The sequence below is a fragment of the Lichtheimia ornata genome, assembly GCF_029851405.1.
Source record: "Lichtheimia ornata isolate CBS 291.66 chromosome Unknown scaffold00005, whole genome shotgun sequence".
Lineage (NCBI taxonomy): Eukaryota > Fungi > Mucoromycota > Mucoromycetes > Mucorales > Lichtheimiaceae > Lichtheimia > Lichtheimia ornata.
In genome coordinates, this window is record NW_026695325.1 from 648654 (window position 1) to 666959 (window position 18306).

Sequence of the window (18306 nt, forward strand, 5' to 3'; positions counted from 1 at the left end):
CTTGGCAATCACTTTCTACCACATGATGTCATTGTTGGCATGCCATTCCAAGAGCTTTGATTAGATTATGTAGCATTAAGAGTTTATTACAGTAATCATTTGCCACTCAATACAGTCTTTGCTATTTTACAACTAGAGCGTACAATATCCATCTCTGTATCATTCAATCCAGAATTTGGTGCTCGGATAACCGTTTCTTGTAAAAAGAACATGCAGCCTTGAGCCAACGTTCGCATCTCTGAGATTTTGGCAAACACGCCACCCACAGCTGTTGCACCACCATCCTTGAGTTGTAAAAAGAGATGTACAAAGAATAATTCCAGCCATAGTCGTCCATTGTCACCAAGCGTCATGAAATTGATACTCCTTAATATGCTCAAGGACAATGCATCCGTTGCCACAAGGCTGGCATAGAATTTGGCCACATTCAAGATACGTCCCACTCGAACCTTGCTTGAACCACCAGTGTCTAAGGACTCTGTCATGGCTCGCTCCAGACCACCAACTTCACGCTCACCACATTCCCTAAGGAAATCCCATAGACAATATTGGAAAGTGACCTTGAAAGAATGACTGTAACCACAGAATCGTTTTCCCACATGCATATAGAACGGATTGAATGTTTTCTCCTATATAATAAAGTCAATAAAAGATATCGCTTGAAAAAGGGGGATACTTACATTGCCTGTACATTGGAGCAACACACGCGCAATTTCTCGTTGCTGGACTTCGGACAAACCAAGTTTCATAAGCTTTTCAAAAGCATCCAAGTAATCCTAATTCATCGATAGTGGATGTTGAATATATGATCACTTGAATCTCCCACAATGTATGAAATTACCTCGGCGCTCATAATAGTGACAAAAATGCTTCTTCGAACATCGGTGTTCATGCCTTGCTTTCTTGCCAATTTGAGTAATGCGTCATGTAAAGATTGATCCTTCCGTAAATCGCTCGCCATTTTGACTTGCTTCCTCTGATTCTTGCTTTCGCTGCCAACCATGTTATCCTTCCAAGATGCACCAACCAACCACCATTTGCCTGTTATCTTTACATTAGCAAATAGCGCATGACATGGTGTTGTTCATGTTTGCATTACCTTTGGTATCAATGTTGTGGATATCATCAAGGCTGACACGCAATGCTTCAGTGCTTCGGGTAGCTCTCTTCTTTGATAAACCATTCAAGAACTTTTTGAGTTTCAATACAAGCTCCTTATCCGCTGCACCCGACGATGTTGGTCCATTACGAATCTTGTTGTTCTTGATATTGGAAAGCGTTTCAAGCATGAATTTGTGACGCATGCTAGAGTGAAATGAGTCAATGATACATACGATATAAATGAATGTATGCACAACACTTACGTGATGGTCTTTGCGTCTCTTTTGGATGTCTCTTTTTGAATCTCATCAATGATATCCTTCAAAGCAGTAGGATCGTCTGCTCGAAGCTGTGAACCAGCAGCTATAAAAAGAAAGGCGTATGAGAAAGTGGGTAACACTTTTGACTCTTTGAACACTTACATGTCACAATTTTCATCAACAGCTCCACATCATATTCATTCAACCCCGTGATCAATACACGAATGATATCATACACCAGAACGCACGCAATCACTTGGAAGTTGTAAAGCTCAATAGCAAGTGTGAGCAAATTCTTGGTCTCCTTGGCACCGACTGCTCCCTCTTCCGTCAAATCCTCTCCTCTCGCAATCGAATCTTTGCAGTTTTCATAATCCTTCTCAAAGGTTTCAACAAGAGTCTGGACAAAATAAGCAGCTATAAACTTGGTGAGATCAATGCCATCAATGTATATATACAAAGCATCCATACCAAAATCGACACCAATCAATCGGTATAAGGCACCAATAAGGGCAGCATATGGTATGACAAAGGAATCAAGCAAGTTGCCTCTCTGGGCAATGGAGTAGATGATGATGTTGGTGATAGTGGATGTGACATCTATCATTTTCGATGAGTGAGTGGATTGATATGAAGAATGCATTAAAAAAGCTTACCATGACGTGCGTAAGTGCCATAACATTTCTCAATCTCCAGCAGAATACCATCGATATTGCTTTCGTTCAATCTGTTCAACTGACCCTGAAGCACTCGTTGCAATTTGATTTGTTGTTCACTCTTGGTGGTGGGTGCCTTTCGAAGATGGGGTGGCACATACTTGTTGGTGGTGGGTGGTTGTGGTTGCTTGTCTACATTGTCTTCGGCCTTGGTTGTCGCATGCTATATCAAGTTGCAATATTTTTAGTAACCACGTTCATTCTTCTTACATGTCCATTATCTACCTCGACATTCTTTTCAGGGGTGGATTCATGATCATTGGTTGCGTCGTCTTCCGATTCTTCATCCTCCATGCTCTCATCCTCATCATCGTCATTTTCATCTTCTTCCTCACTTGTCTCGCCGAGTTCTTCGTCATCATCTTCACTTGCACTGATCGATTCATCGTCGTCGTCGTCATCCTCCTCCTCCTCCTCATTTACTTGATCCACATCCATCTCCTCCTCAGATCCATCATCTTCTAAGCCGTCGAATAAGGAATCCACATTCTGCACATAAAATGTATAAGCAATCCACATCTTGCCATTGTTCCTCATCCATTACCTTTTTTGCATCCTTTTCGCTTGTTGCTTTTTGTCGCTTTCTACGGAGATAGGATTCGTTGCTCTCGTCTTCATCACTTCCATCTGCAGCGAGGCCATCCAATAGATCCAAAAGACCATCTTCTTCAAAGGCTTTGCCATAACCTTTCGTCTTCTTCTTATCCATGCCAAGCTTCTTTTCCCAATATGCAATATCACGATCATCATCTTCGAATCTCGTATTGGACGTGGCTTCTCCATTCACCAAATCTTCCTCTTGCAAGAGTGAATAAAGCTGGGGATTGGATTTTGATAGTCGTTTAAGGGCTTCATCATTGTCGACAGGCTTCAATTTCTCATTCTTCTTTTTCTTTGAATCAGCAGGAGGCTGTGGTGGTGCATCATTGTTGGATGGCGAGGATTTCTTCTTGTTGCTCAGGGTATTATTGGATGTCTTTTGGCGTTTGGTGAGCTGTTCCACATGCTGTATAGCCTTTCGCTTTCCTTTCTCTTGTCGCTTTTGCTTTCGAAGCTCTTTGCGGTTGGCTGCTCGGTTGACAAACCTTTTCTGGAAACGACGATCGTCTTGCTCTAAGAGAAAACACAATCGTTAACGATCCATTGAGCTAGTTCATGGTGGTCGCTCTTTTACCTTTTTCCTCGAGTTCCTCACGAATCTGTTGCGGTAGACGAGATCCAATGCTTGGATCGTGAGATCGATGACCCGATCTATTTCCTCCTCGGCGATTGTGGCGTCCTGACTGATAGCTCATAGTTGTGCAATAGATAGTAAAGAAACAAAGTTGTCAAAACCAAATTTTATTTCCGACTTGCTTTGGAGTGTGACACAGGTGACGATGTGGGAGACAGGGTAACAGTGGGTAATACACCAGACCAACCAGGTGGAGGGAAATAAGGGGATCTCATATCAGGTGCATAAGGTGGTGCAGCTGGAGGTGGTGTAGCAGTAGAAGATCTTAAAGACTCGGCTAAGAGAAAGCTTTTTTCATCGTATCCTGGCACCTGGGCAACCACATCTTGAAATGAAGGTAGTACAGGGCTATTATCAGGAGAAAGAGGTCTATTGTATGAACGCCGTTGAGGAGAAGACATGAGCATAAGATTTTGTGCTGCAATCTCTTCTTCATGTCTTTGTCGTTGTGGATGTTGTCGTGTTGTAATGGATCGTTGCTGTGTTCGGGGCGGTGTTGGTGGTAATTCATAAGACACAGCTTTAAGTTGAGCTTCCACTCGTAGCCGTCGATCAACAGCATGTTGAATTTGATCCAGATCTTTATCAATCATACCATGTTGTACTTTAAATCGTGCATAAGCCAATCGAGTCTTTAGTATCTTGAGTAGCTGGGTGACAGACATTGTTGTGAGCCATCTCATTTCCATCCTATCCTATCCTTGTTAACACTACCTCAGCTGGATCCCATTGTTTCTCTTTTGTGGGATCATTCATGCTTTGTTCTTTATCATTCATTATTAGGGATTGAAGCGGGAAAGAAAATGATGATAACAATCAATGCCACGGAGTGTTTCAAATAATGAATTTACATGGGGTTTACTGTACTTTTCAAACAAATCCAGCAACGAACAATGCAGTAATGAGAGTATCAAGGAGAACATGAATATGGTACAACTTTTCCAACAATTGACATAATGCTATGAAATGTTATGTATTTTGAATATGCTAGGTGAACGTAACCTATAACCTCCTTCACGTGTAATCGATGGCAAAGGTTCGGAATTGTCGCTATTTGCTGGCATGGTGTGTGATGGCTGATGCTGCTCATCTCCCTCCTTATCCACGTTTTGCTCTTTAAGCTTTTTGAGTTTCTCCTCCTTTTGGCGTTGAGCTGCTAGGATTGTCTCGATGATTTCAGGAATCAGGCCACATTCACCCGAATGATGATCCACCAATTGATGCGATAGGAACCAATACTTTTCTGAAAAGGATGGATGCAATACCCAATTCCTACTATCACGTTCTTCTCCACCGATAAACATGGTCTTGGTTGATAAGAGTTCGAAGCATTCATCAGCATCATAGAGTCCTTGGAATAGAATCATGCGATCACGTAATGAGGCTAATGGGATATAGTCGATGCGTACGTCGTGAGGAATCAGTCGTTGTAATGCAGCTGATGTGAAGGGATTGTCAACAAACGAACACGTGATCAAGATGCTTTTGTATTATTATACTTACTGGGTGTGAATGCAAATCTTGTCTTGTCGCCTAGGATACTTGAGCATTTTAATTGCAAGCGCAATATATGAAGTGCCTGAAGAGATGGCATATGGGCGAGGTCGCTTGGTGTTTTCAGGGTTGGAGAATTGTGTACGGTGCCAACAACTGGTTTTGTAGCAGTGAATGAGCTAACCATAGATTCAGGGCCTGCTGAAGGAACGGGTAAATCTTGAATAGATTCATCTTGTGGATTCTGATTTTTGGGTTCATTTGTTGAAGGAGATGATGAAGATGGTGGTGGTGGTGTTGTTGAAGAAGAAGAAGAAGAGGAAGAGGAAGAAGAGGATGTTGTAGGAGGAGGGACATTGGGTGCAGCAGAAGATAAAGATAATGAAATGGCAGGTTCAGTAGGAGTAGTTGTATCATCATGATCATTACTGGGAGCGTGTGGTTCAAAGTTGTTCAATACTTCAGCAATTTGATCAGGCAATTCCCATCCAGTGCATCGAGCTGCGACCAGCGCTTCTTGAAACTGAAGAATGTTGCTATCTTTGCCGAGAACAGTATTGAGGATAGCAGGCACCGTATGAATGTCATCCACAGGCTGTGGCGGTGGCGTATCAGCCCAAGGAAGAGGGAATAATCGAGTATCCGTCCAAATGTGTGGTACTGAGCCACGTTCAACAAGACTCGTCAACGAAAGGAGTAACACACATCCACGTAGATAATTGGCTTCATATTGCACTTCGGCAAGTCGTCGCCGTAAATAAGCAAGTTCTTCAACATGTCTTTGTGATTCTCGCTCCTTCTCTTGTCGTCTTTGTTGCTCTCGCTCACGAAATGCCCGTTGTGCTGCTCGATTCTGTGCTCGTCGTTCTTGAATGCTCGGTGGATTGGGCTTTCGTCCTGGTCGTTTGCGTTTACGGACTCGCTCCCCATTCTCATTCTCGATACCAAAGTCGGATTCTTGGTCAAAGTGTTGAAAGTTGAAACGAGCAGGTGGTGGTGTTGTTGTCTCCTCTGGTATTGATGATGACTCCATTGGGAAAGTGGAAAGACAAGTGGTAAGTTGCTGTGGGAAATGAAAGCGTCCAAGGCAGTAGTCTTTATATGGAAGATGCAACGTTGGTCAGAGCCCACTTTCCATAACAGTATCAACTTGGATTACCTCAAAAGCCCCCCCCCTCCTAATGGTGCCGATGAAAAAGGTATATCGAATAAGCTTTCTATAGCATTATAGTATCTCATTTACTTATGATAATTACCCCATTGCATGTTGATAGTACACACAACCACTACTACTATAGCCAATGTAAATCAATAAAGGTTGCCATGGTGACTTGCACGACAAAAGGTTTATGCATTCGGAAAAGGGCGGGCAAATCTTGACAGTCTTCCAGCCATGTTAATATGGATAATCGCTTGCTGCATGTTTGGGCACCGCTAGGATGAGTTTAACGCTTTGACATCAGTTTCATAAACATCCACCTATTGCAATACATAGACATTCTTCTCTTTCATATAATGACAAGTCGAGAAAATCCTAATGTCACTCACATCCTATAAAGATGAAATGTAATACAGCAGCAGCTGTGCTCACATCATGTGAAATCCCAAGTTCTGGGGAATTAATTATGAATTGTGGGCTACACGAGACATAACAACGCGTGAAGAAGTATAGCAGCCTGGCCTAATCAGCATGTAGTCATAGCCATTGTTGCTTATTAGATACAAGATAATACTGATTAGGATCCTTGGTTGCTGATTGCTGGTATCGAGTGGTGTGAGCAAATGCCACTTTTGATGATAAATGCGTCCATCGCGATGGTGCTGTCATCAACCATTTGGCAAGCTGATCACACTTTATACCCACAAGAAGCGTTGGAACACGTGATTAGCTGTTTCTATTACCTTGAAAAGCTATAGTATTCGATACCATTCATCCACGTGAAGCAACAATGTAGCATACGGTAAGGTCATTGGCCTCATCCAACAGCACCATCTACTCCAACAAATTACAGCATACGTATTAATTACTGAGATGGAAATCTTGGTGACGCTCTATACTACTACTCCTTTTCACAGACCCGCTGATGCCAATAAGAAAAACACAACGTATTAAACAATAGCTTGTATAATGTATGCAGATTTGGATAATACTAAGGTAATACTAATAGCTACTGGAAACGGGATATATAAAAAAGGGAAGATGACATTTGCCGTCAAATTTCTCTCCCTTGCGTTGTATAAAAGCAGTAAGGAGGAGAGCTTATGGGGTGAACTATATAGCAAGATTAGTAAACGTAGGGATGATATATCATATATGAACATATGCGACATACATAATTGCTCGGCACAATACCAATAGCACCATTATGCTTCTTTGCCTGCCACCAATTGCCTCGTCGGTCGAGGATCTCAATTAATTCATCCTTCTCGAACGATAATTCGTTAGGGTCATTTGGGTTTGCACGATCTACAAGGGCGTGAAGTTTGGTTGGGAATCCAATTATCTTTTCTTGATGTGCTCGCTGATTACTTACACGTATGCAGGGCCTTTACTTCATCTTTTGCAACGGCAGCTTTAGGTGTAGCGGCATGTTGTACAGGCGCAGATGCACTTTTAGCGCGTTGCAATGATACTGTTTCCTGTTTCTCTTGGAGTTGTGGAGATTGAGGTGAAACTGGAACAGAGACGGCGCTGGCAGTGATTGCAGAGGCTGAAGATTGGTGATGGATGTGACGCTGATATTGATGCTGCTGGTGCATATCATTACCAAGATGTACGTGGCTAGCCATTGGAGGTTGTAAGCCGTATACGGTACCATGTACTGATGATTGCTCAGTGCTGCCAAAGATAAACACCCACATGTACTATTTAAATTACTTAGTTGGATATGGTTCCTTCGTTATGATTGTGCAACCATGGTACCTGCATAATGACCAAGACACATGCGCCAGCAGCAGCAGCCTTTGAGCTGGTCCCACCACGATTCAAAAACATTTCAATCAAGAGAGTGAGCATGGCAATACTGATGGCAAGCAGCGTAAGTAGCTGTAAATAGATAAAGGATCAGCATGCCATTGCGTGGCTAAAGAAACCTTCAAGGACGAATACTATACCACGAGTTGATAATGGCGAAACAATAATTTTGCGAGTACCACGTAAATTGCAATGAGCAGGCAAAGTTCGTATACAATGATCCACCAACTGGCACCATGGATTTGTGCAAAGCATGCACCAATGAATGTAACAAGCCAACCGATCTACATGGAAAAGGTGTTGGTGATGTCCAGTATCTTTCTTTATCATTGCTAGGACTTTACAGAAGCCAACACTGCCGAGCTTAGTACGATTGGATTGCTTGTAACGTGGGATAGATTGTATGTCATTGGAGCTTCGATACGAGTGATTGGAATGAGTGATTGATCAGAAATGAATGCTGTCTATGCAATGGATGATGATGTTGGTGATGCAAAAGGAATGGAACGGATGAGACACAATGAGTGGAAAGAGGATGGTTGCAGAAAACACAAGTGAAGAAAAGAGACTGGATAACAATAGACAAAGGCGCACGAGCCGTTATAAAAGAGAATGAATACCGTGATCCCTCCCTATTTTGCTTATCCATATAACTCCTTGGCCCAACTCCCCTTTACGCAAACGCTCATCCCTTGTTACTTTAACAGGAATGATTTATTGTTCGAACAAGAGACAAAATCATATTCTCTGCTGTAGATCCACGGATGTGTCTTGATTCCCTTTAACGGTACTACATAGCAACGGCAACAATATAAGTATAAAGACACTCATATCTTGTCAAACCACACCTACCTTGTGGAAACCAATATCGTTGGCGTATTCACGGAAGCATTGACGGCAAATGTTGAGGTTGTACTTGCGGATCAAGGCAGCGGTGTGGGCGCAGACGCGGCTGTATTCACATTGGAATGGAGTCATGAGCCAATCTGAACCTTGTTACTCCATGGCGATTAGAAGGTACACATACCATTGACGAGAGCCCTTGCCGTATTGGCGGGGACGGGAGTTCCAGACGTTAGCGTGGGCCATGTTGAATTATACAAAGTATCGACACGAGAAAGAGGAGGAATCAGTCCAGCCACCCAAAAACACAGAGAATTTTTACATTCGGCCGCGCTGTCAATCTGGATCCCATTCTCAGCATTGAAGATTTCAAGGTGATTCCTTGTTTGATGTGGCATTGGCCCTATGATAGTCACTAATACATGTACACAGTGATCAATCTCATTAACATCGAGTAGATCTATGCTTTGCTATTAAAGATGCTCAATTGTATTCTCTCTTCAAGCAAAATACAGCGGATCTCAAGCCATTCTCACTATTGTTGTTGATGCCGTTCCATGCATTGTTAAAGTCTTCTTCTTCTTCCCTTACCATCTTCTCCATTATCCATGGGAACCATATGATCGGCATCCTCCGGCTATGTTTGTGATAAGATTACGATAATAGCATCATTCATTATTAGCATACATACAATAAACCATTTTTCATTGTTGTGGTTTTTTTTCACTGCACTTGCCTTTTCCATACATATACACTAAGACCTTGTTGTGGGTTGCTGAGAACCGAAGCTATGATGTAATCGTACCAAATTAAACGTCAAGTGAGTTAGCAACTTGAGCTCGACCTTGCCGTCTATCATACAAGCCAAGTCAACAGAACAATCGTAACATTGGGCATATGTACCTGCTGTTGTATCATCAAACGTAGGGTAGCATAAAAACGAAAAGCAAGAGTGCCGATGTCATTTACTCTCAAGCACCGCCTTTGTTACTCAATCCAGTCCCAAGCATCCTTTATAGTATGATCGATGTCCTTGATGAATAAAAGTCCCACTTTGCGTACATGTACCAATCTCAAGTACTATCATGACCACCAATAAGAAGAATATCACTTGTTGTACTATCTCAAGATTGCACAATCAAACATGGTATGGATAACATTTCATACATGATCAGCACATCCAAAAGCATCTATGTATTGACTAGAAGACCTCAGGCTTGATGTTTGAGATACGTCGATGGCCATTCTTTGCCGTCGTCAACCAGAAAAGTCATATTGCTGGGCGACTATACCTTGAGATACAACAAAGCAATACCACGTTTCACGATTCATGCCCTTCACCAGATGCTTTATGATCTATTGATCATTTTTGGCTCATTGACCATACCGTGGTTGACCTGAAAAAGATTCCATGCGGTCTATCAAAGACGGATCTTACCATAGGGGGGCAGCGTCAATCATGCACTCTCCACCAATGAGAACCCCTCAAGCACTACCTCTCAGCTTTATTACACAAGTGCGCCCCTCTGCATCTTTGGCTCTGTCAGGATCTAGCTACTTGACATTAAACAAAGACCACTTTTCATATAGCATCATGCATACAGCTTATGTAAAACATGAAGACAGTTATATCTCAAGATTTTACAATGGAACATGGGATTTTTAAGGGAACAACGAGCTCGGCTTGGCCAACTGCACCTTAGGTGCCAGTTTCACGATCAAGCTTGCCAACCCCAGATTTCGCAATGTCGCCACCAGCCAAACTGGATCTGGGGGTCGACCTCTTCGTTATAGGGAGGCTTGATTTGCCTCGATTTTTTATTGGGAGTATGTCGAGGAGTGATACCCCAAAGATGATACAGCAATGTGAAAGTAAAGAAGACTAACTGAGAAGAGAAATAGATCAAACCGGATCATTGTGACTCGAAGAAGAGACACTTTCCGATGCAAAAGAGAACGAAAAGGGGAACGCTTTCCCCTTGTGGCGAAGTGTAGCATAAAGTCTGTCATAAGATACGCTGGTCAGTGTTTCAGTAATGGTTCTTGCTTCGTCGGAAATAGGGAACAGGCGGTTAAGTAGTCTGCGTTGGCGACCAGTGATAGGTTTGGCGTTAGGGTCAGTATTGAGCTGAGGTGGGATAAAGTCGACAATAAGCTGGTCGTTGTGAGCTTCACGATTGGAAAGGTCATCAGAATGCATTGAAACATCAGAGTCGTGGCTGTGGGCAGAAGAAAGTGTGGGCGATGGAGGCGATGGTGGCACGTGTGGTTCTTTGTTGTTGGTTGGCGCTGGGGTGCGATGATAAGAACATTTTGCTGCACGATGGCCTGGTTGACCACATGACCAGCAAAGACGATTGCGACTTGGATGACTAGGACATGATGAAATAGAGTGACCGGAACGATGACAGTGTAGACAATGTAATGGCATTTCAGCCCATGTTGCATAAAAGAAGTCGGCGGAGTTGGGCCAAGCAATCGTGTGTGTGAGTGGGAGGAAATCGAGTGAGGCTGAAACGTTTAATGTTGCGTAACCATGTCCCATAAACAAGTGGGAGTCCTGGTCACGAAGAATACTATGATCTAGAATCTTACCAAAGGGTGCGAGTGCTTGTCGAATACCATCTGCTAGTTTTTCCCTAGATGTGAATGGCAGGTTGCTGAGACGAATGTTGATGATGTGAGCGTTTTCCGATAAAGGCCGAGTGGGTAAGATACGAGAACCATCAGAGAAGTGAAGACCATTTTTGCAGGCTTTTTCGTACAAGGATGAATCATCAATGAATAGCTCAACAATACGGCGTGAATGATCTGAGTGCAGACGTGCACCACAGTTATCGGGATAGCTTTCACTTATGTGACGAAGAAGTGTTGAACGGTTTTCGGTGCGAGAAGTGAAGTCAAAAAACAAACTCGGGCACGAAGCAGGGGATCCACCAACTTTCCACACATTGGAATGGGTGGTTTTGTCAAGTGCATTGCTGGTCAAAGATTCTCGAATTGCAGTAGGACGTTGAACGCGAGCAGCTCTCGCATAAGATATAGGTGGTGTACTAGATTGGGTGCCTGTTTCCTTATCAGGCGATTTGATTGAATTCGCGGAAGACATGGGGTCGACCTCTTCGACGACGACGACCAAAAAATATTTTTTGGGCTGTTTGCGACTGTCGTATTCTCAAGATCTCACCACCATCATCTTTCATACTCAGCATGATTGCATCATCACATCTATATACACAACGTGTAGTCATCCAAAATAAACTTTGTCTTCTTTCTCTTTATCGAGTCTCACGGACACTTACTGTTACCAGTTCTCGCTCTACAGCTCACACACACACACACACACATACATCTTCTATCTTCCTATATCACAGCGACATTGAACGCGAAACTTTCACACAAGGTGCTGTTGGCCAAGCCGAGCACATTGCTCTAATAAAAACCCCACGTTTCATTGTAAAGTTCGGAGATACAGGCACCTTTATGTTTGTAAGCGTGATGCTATATGAAGAGTGGTCTTTGTTCATTGTCAAGTAGGTGGACCCTGGCAGAGCAAAAGATGCAGAGGGACGTGTTTGTGTAACTGGGTTAAAAAGTTTGGACTTCAGGGACCATGCATGACAGGTACGCAACCCTCATTCTCAGGTCATACATTGGCAGCTAATAGCCACTGTTGTGCATTCCCAACTTTTGTGCATTCTATTGTAGGTGGACGATGCTCCTGCTCCAGACATTCATTTCCATGATTAAAGTAGGTTGATCCGAGCTGATTTGGTTGAGTTACGCTCACACAAGATTACATCGGTTGAGCTACATCGAGCGTGCTTTATGTCCAGAGTGATGTAATCTCTCTTTGACCGCAGCTCAGTCAAATCAGCTCGGATCAACCTACTTTAATCATGGAAATGAATGTCTAGAGCAGGGGCATCGTTCCCATGCAGTGGATCTCGCAACAATGATGATGGGGTAAAAGTTGCCGTTAGCTAGCAATACATGCCTGTTCCTAGATGATCCATAAAGTAATTATACATTGACCCTTTCATTCATGCAAACGTAGCTGTGTTACACAACACGACCCTCTGCATCTTTTGCTCTGCCAGGGTCCACGTACTTGACAATGAACAAAGACCACTTCTCATATAGCATCACGCTTAAAAACATAAAGGTGCCTGTATCTCCAACCTTTACAATCGAACGTGGGGTTTTGAATAGAGCAATGTGCTCGGCTTGGCCAACAGCACCTTGTGTGCACGTTTTACGTCCAATGTCGCAACTAGCCCAAAAAATATTTTTTGGTCGTCGAAAAAAGTTTCAAGAGGTCGATCCCCGGATCCAGTTTGGCTGGTGGCGACATTGCGAAATCTGGGATCGGCCATGATGAACATGAAACTCGCACACAAGGTGCGTTTCACCCCGCCGAGCACGTTGTTCTATTAAAAAACCCACGTTTGATTGTAAAATTCTGAGTTATAGGAGTCTTTGTGTTTTACCTATGCTGTATACATGATGCTATATGAAAGGTGGTCTTTGTTTAATTGTCAAGTAGCTAGACCCTGACAGAGCAAAAGATGCAGAGGGGCACGTTTGTGTAATAAAGCTGAGAGGCAGTGCTTGAGGGGTTCTCATTGGTGGAGAGCGCATGATTGACGCTGCCCTCTAGAGTAAGATCCGTCTTTGATAGACCGCATGGAATCTTTTTCAGGTCAAACACGGTATGGTCAATGAGCCAAAAACGATCAGTGCATTCGAGTATGAGGGGTGATCGTATTGCTTGTCTCCAGGGTTCGTTCTTATATGAGGCTATACATGTACAAGTACATAGCGTATGCTAATAGTTCTCAAAAGGTAAGCATGATGCATGTACTGCCACATTGTATCAGAGTTTACTCTTTCTTAAAAGTAATGATTTAAAACTTACAATGGTCCAAGCTTTCTGCAACAAGCTCTATAGCTGGGTGCAACTACTATGGGTTTATTATCTTGCAAACACAATCGTCTATTTAAACATGTATACAATCCGTTATTGCTACTGCCTATCGTCTCTGATCATATGAACAAGGAAGCTTTAATGAATGTAATACGACAACCTCTGGATACAATGATGTGGATGATCTAATCTCGCTTTCCTATCAATTTCTGTCCTCTCTTTCATTCCAGGAACCAACCAGTGGATGACATAGAATCAGCGGGTATCGTTGTGTCATTGTCATAAGCACCTTCATCCATGATTGCAAAATAGCTGCTGCGCGATTTAACTCACGTGTCCCAATCTCAATCCATGGTGATCAACCAACATCCTTCGTCAAAGATAAAAGCCCTCTCGACAATCCCATCCACTCCAACGCCATCATCCTCAGCTGTATCCACATGGTGTGATCCTTCCTCCTACCTGCTAACGACGTCCCAAGTAACCAAGGCGACATTCCAAGAATTTCTCATCACTGCACTTGATTGCATCCACCATCCAAAACCATTCCAGTTCCAAGTGTTGATTGAAAGAGCCACGTAATCGCTGCCGATACGCTTCCTCTTCCATCCAGCTGTTGGTCTATCCCTTTCTTGATCATTTTCATTGCTGCTCAACCAGGTGAAGAAGAGTGCTTGTATTGCGATGTACATGATAACTGATATCGAATCATTCATAGGAATCCATATGTATCAAAGCAAGTTGCCACACGTAAATACTGCTGCTTCTATACAATGGCTATCTGTTGTCCACATAAAAAAAAGGTTGTAACGCAGGTTGCTGGAAGTAACTTGAAGACAATGGAAAAAGACCTTGCTAATAGCAGCTGCTGTTACGGTGGTCGTGGCAGAGCGTGTTGCAATAGAGTGATAAGGCTGTGAATGCTGTTTGAGACAATAGAGTAAAGACCTTGCTAATAGCAGTTGCTGGAATGAATGCTGTTGCCATTGGTCGCGGTAGGCGAGTGTACAAGAGCGTGTGTTGCGTCAAGAGACTCGTGTGTTGTAGAAGAGTGACAAGAAGGCTGTGTACACACCATGCACTTCCCCATTCAGTCGAAGACAATCGGATCAGGGCAGTTGTAGGATTGACATGGTGGGTTGAAGCAGGACAATCGTTCGCATGTGGTAGTTGTAGTTGAATGGGGCCAACAGATGAGAATGGGAGCAAGAAGAAACAAGGCGGGAGTGGAAGAGCTAGGAATTAATCAACTTGAATGATACTTCTTTGTTTGGGCGTTGTTCAGTCAAATCCTCTCGGATCAAGAAAGTTGAAGGATGGGCATGCTGGAGTGAGCAGGACAATCGATCGTATGCATTGGTTTGGGCAACAAAGATGATTGGGAGGAATGGGCTATCAAGTGGCAGTCTACGTAAAACTAACCAGATAAATTTTTCTGATATTGGATGATACTTCTGTGCATGAGCGTAACTCGGTCAAATCCTCTCGGATCGAGAAACTTTAATGATGGACGTGCTGGGCTGGAGCAAGGCAATCGTTCGTATGCATTGAGTTGGACAACAAAGGTGAATGGGAGGAATGGGTTATTAGCTGGCAATACATGCACTGTTCTAAATGATGTATACCTATCATACATTGGCCCCTCCAGTCATCCATGATAGGCTGTGTTACACCAACCCCCTTCTGCACCTTTGGTTCTCCAAAGTCTAGCTACTTGAAAATGAACAAATACCACTTCTCATATGGCATCACGCTTACAGCATAGGTAAAACATAAAGGTGCTTGTATCTCTAATCGTTACTATGAAGCTTGGGGTCTTTAATAGAATAACGTTGCCCACATTCTTGATCGTGAAACGTGCACACATGATTCCTTTGACCCCGCCGAGCAACATTGATCTCATAAAGACCCCACGCTTGATTGAAAGTTTTTGAGTTAAGGGCGCCTTTGTGTTTTACATATGCTGGAAGCGTGACGGAGCTGCTTCCTCCTAATGGATGGTGTCAAGGGCAATATAAGCAAGGTGAAGAGCCGATTGAAATGACACGTGGTGGTTACACACACATTCTTGGCAGGTTGCTGCACAAAAATGGATGATGATGATGATTGCCTTTAGGAAGGTACATAAATAAACGCCATCCTTGATACAACGGATATGTATCAAGGATGACACGTGTAAGCAAATAATGGTTGCAAATCTTATTTGGATGTACCGGTTGGAGCTGCATAAAGCACCAATAAATTAAAGTTGGATTTGATGCGCACGGACATGCCTGATACCACTTTATGGTCACATTATGATAGGTTGGGTAATCCCTCGTCCTGAAACTCAATGTGGGATCACGTTTTCTCTTAATGTTAACACGCTCTTTATTTTATCAGAAAAGGCATATACTTCTTACAAGACCGATAACTGAACCTATCTACTAAGCTATATCAATCCACTCAAGCAAGCAAGAAAGGAATACTAAAGCTAACAAAGTCCAAGTGCTGTAATAGACAATGATTTAGATCGTCTAGCTACTTTGCTACCAGCTGTCGTCGTCGTTGCGTGACAATCTGCAAGGGATACAGAGGTCGACTAGGTTCAGGACAAGCAGTCTCATTTAGCACATGGTTGGCTGGTGGGTCTATGTGTCGTGCGCCTAGTCATTTATTCTTCTGAAGGCATGTACATTTTTGAGAACAAAGCGTTCGTGATTGACATCTGTTATTGATGGGGACCACTATCCATGATAGCGGGACCTCCAAAAAAGCGGGCACTTGACATGTTGCAGTTGTTGTTGATACGCTCATGATGATAGCCAAAGGTGATAATAAAGGTATGTACAAAAGGTTGGCGAAAATCTCCCCTAATGGCATGGAGTTGCTTTGGCCACATGCTATTGGCATGGTTTTCTTATCTTTTGTAAAACTTTTGTGTGCACGTGGTTACCACTATTATCATTGCTTATGTCGTTGCTGCATTGACCAACCAACCTGTTAGTAGCACAAGTAGAGTACATGTCGTCAGGAAGTTTATTTGTGCCACTAGTACTCAGCATAGAAGATCGCTAAATTGTCTCGAATGACTGATTTTCATGATACACTAATTACTAACAGAGATCCCTTGGATAGTTTTGGAAGCATTTATAAGGTATAATATGGATGCATCATGCTGCATAAGCTGTGATATTGCTCCAAAGGTAATTAATCACTCACAAAACAAATGTTATTGATGCTCATCGGGAGGATAGATCACACATTACGTCATGCATCTTTCGTGATGTATAAACCCATAGCAACAAGCGAGATTTGTAACTTTTGAAACATATTCGGTGGATGAGTGATATGGAAAGAGAAAGCCAGAACAAGTATTTACTTTGAACAAAAAGAACAGGATTTTTACAGAGGAAAGAAAAAAACAAGGGTAGAGTGGGAAGGTGTGGAGGGGGGGTATCATGTTGTTAGTTGGTTGCCATGGGGAGGAGTATGCCCCTTTTGTCATGCAGTGGAGATTTGATTCACCGCAATTGCTCTTGTTGTTGCTCTGCCTCTTCTTGAACAAGTCGTTTTATCAACTGGAAAAGACGATGCTTCTCTTGCTTCAACTGATCAAGCTTGGTGGTAATCTCGCTAACGGTCATTGATGAGGAGGAAGGACAAGTGGATATTGCACGATGAGAACGCATTGATGGAGACGGTGGTTGAGGAGGAGGAGTAAGCGCCCTTTCGACTGGAGGTGAAGGAAGCCCACCATTAACGTCGTGTGTTGCTTTCTTTTTCAGAGGTCGTTGAATGACAGGATGATAGGACAATTTACGTTTGCTACCTCTGCAGCCATATCGTTGAACAATAGCATTCTTGATGGATTCAATATGTGTTGGCGGTGACAGGTCGTATGTAACCTTTTGTATGGTGGTGCGCGTTTCAAGTGCTGTATCGAATACCTTGATAGTCATATGAAATGAAATGTAAAGTAATAAAGAAAGGAAAGAAAAGAAAAAGTGGAAAATGAAGGAAAGAGACAAGATGTGTATGTGGGATGCCAAAGGAGAAGGAAAGGGGTTTGAGCTCTTTCCCTTTTGTTTAATGATACATGATTCGCTGTGCCTCTTGTTACATCTCCTTTTTGACTCATAAGCCATGCTGCTGAAGCCTGGTCTGTGCAGCATCAGCAACAGCAACACTATTTACTACGCTATATCATCCGCTTTATATCGAATAATCCTTTAGTTATTATGGCCACTCATTTGGGGCATGATAACATGGAAAGATACCAAAAAAAGCCGTTGGGTATGCTGATGGACACACGAGAGACTATTGAGTGACAACCAATTATGCTTGAATTAGGTGTATGACACAGGCTGCGTGCAACCATCATATATGATGATCCCTTTAATGATGACGATTGATGTAGGCTAGTATAGAGATGATAAAGCTATATACATTTATCGTTTTTGATCTAGAGGCAGAAAGTGTAGCTGCTATAATTAGCTATTGATTCTTCAGCAGTAAGATAGGCCGCATAAGCACATGAAAAAGAGATCTAGCACCTTATGTTCTTATTACTGATCCAATATGGATGGGATCCCAACAATGGTTCAGTGATACGCGCTATTCTTTGATAATTGGATATGATTTGGTTGTTCTTGGTGCATGGCAACAAGGAGGGTGGTGATGAGGGAGAATGAATCGGTCGTTTGGTAACCTTGGCTCATGTTCTCGAAATGGGTTCTTGTCCCACAATATCCTTCCCTCCGAAGACCTTTTTTTAT

The 18306-nt window shown here is 42.8% G+C and overlaps 6 protein-coding genes across 6 annotated transcripts; all 6 read right to left on the reverse strand.

The window, feature by feature from the left end:
* Positions 1-95: 95 nt before the first annotated feature.
* O0I10_002029 (uncharacterized protein) lies at positions 96-3372 on the reverse strand (the record flags this gene model as incomplete). The annotated part of the gene is made up of 11 exons (XM_058482117.1): positions 96-629; positions 681-776; positions 842-1041; positions 1100-1305; positions 1365-1464; positions 1524-1778; positions 1833-1961; positions 2018-2240; positions 2303-2566; positions 2622-3190; positions 3252-3372. The coding sequence occupies 11 exons, from the start codon at positions 3370-3372 to the stop codon at positions 96-98; spliced, it is 2697 nt and encodes an 898-aa protein (XP_058347248.1).
* Positions 3373-3418: 46 nt separating this feature from the next.
* O0I10_002030 (uncharacterized protein) lies at positions 3419-3976 on the reverse strand (the record flags this gene model as incomplete). Its single annotated transcript, XM_058482118.1, has 1 exon — positions 3419-3976. One exon carries the CDS (start codon positions 3974-3976, stop codon positions 3419-3421), a length of 558 nt encoding a protein of 185 aa, XP_058347249.1.
* A 294-nt stretch (positions 3977-4270) lies between these two features.
* On the reverse strand, positions 4271-5838 carry O0I10_002031 (uncharacterized protein; the record flags this gene model as incomplete). The annotated part of the gene is made up of 2 exons (XM_058482119.1): positions 4271-4749; positions 4815-5838. The coding sequence occupies 2 exons, from the start codon at positions 5836-5838 to the stop codon at positions 4271-4273; spliced, it is 1503 nt and encodes a 500-aa protein (XP_058347250.1).
* A 1227-nt stretch (positions 5839-7065) lies between these two features.
* Positions 7066-8868, reverse strand: O0I10_002032 (uncharacterized protein; the record flags this gene model as incomplete). The annotated part of the gene is made up of 8 exons (XM_058482120.1): positions 7066-7077; positions 7139-7272; positions 7340-7670; positions 7729-7851; positions 7920-8063; positions 8124-8243; positions 8632-8731; positions 8807-8868. 8 exons carry the CDS (start codon positions 8866-8868, stop codon positions 7066-7068), a joined length of 1026 nt encoding a protein of 341 aa, XP_058347251.1.
* Positions 8869-10525: 1657 nt separating this feature from the next.
* O0I10_002033 (uncharacterized protein) lies at positions 10526-11731 on the reverse strand (the record flags this gene model as incomplete). The annotated part of the gene is made up of 1 exon (XM_058482121.1): positions 10526-11731. The coding sequence occupies one exon, from the start codon at positions 11729-11731 to the stop codon at positions 10526-10528; it is 1206 nt and encodes a 401-aa protein (XP_058347252.1).
* Positions 11732-17052: 5321 nt separating this feature from the next.
* Positions 17053-17490, reverse strand: O0I10_002034 (uncharacterized protein; the record flags this gene model as incomplete). The annotated part of the gene is made up of 1 exon (XM_058482122.1): positions 17053-17490. One exon carries the CDS (start codon positions 17488-17490, stop codon positions 17053-17055), a length of 438 nt encoding a protein of 145 aa, XP_058347253.1.
* Positions 17491-18306: the final 816 nt, after the last annotated feature.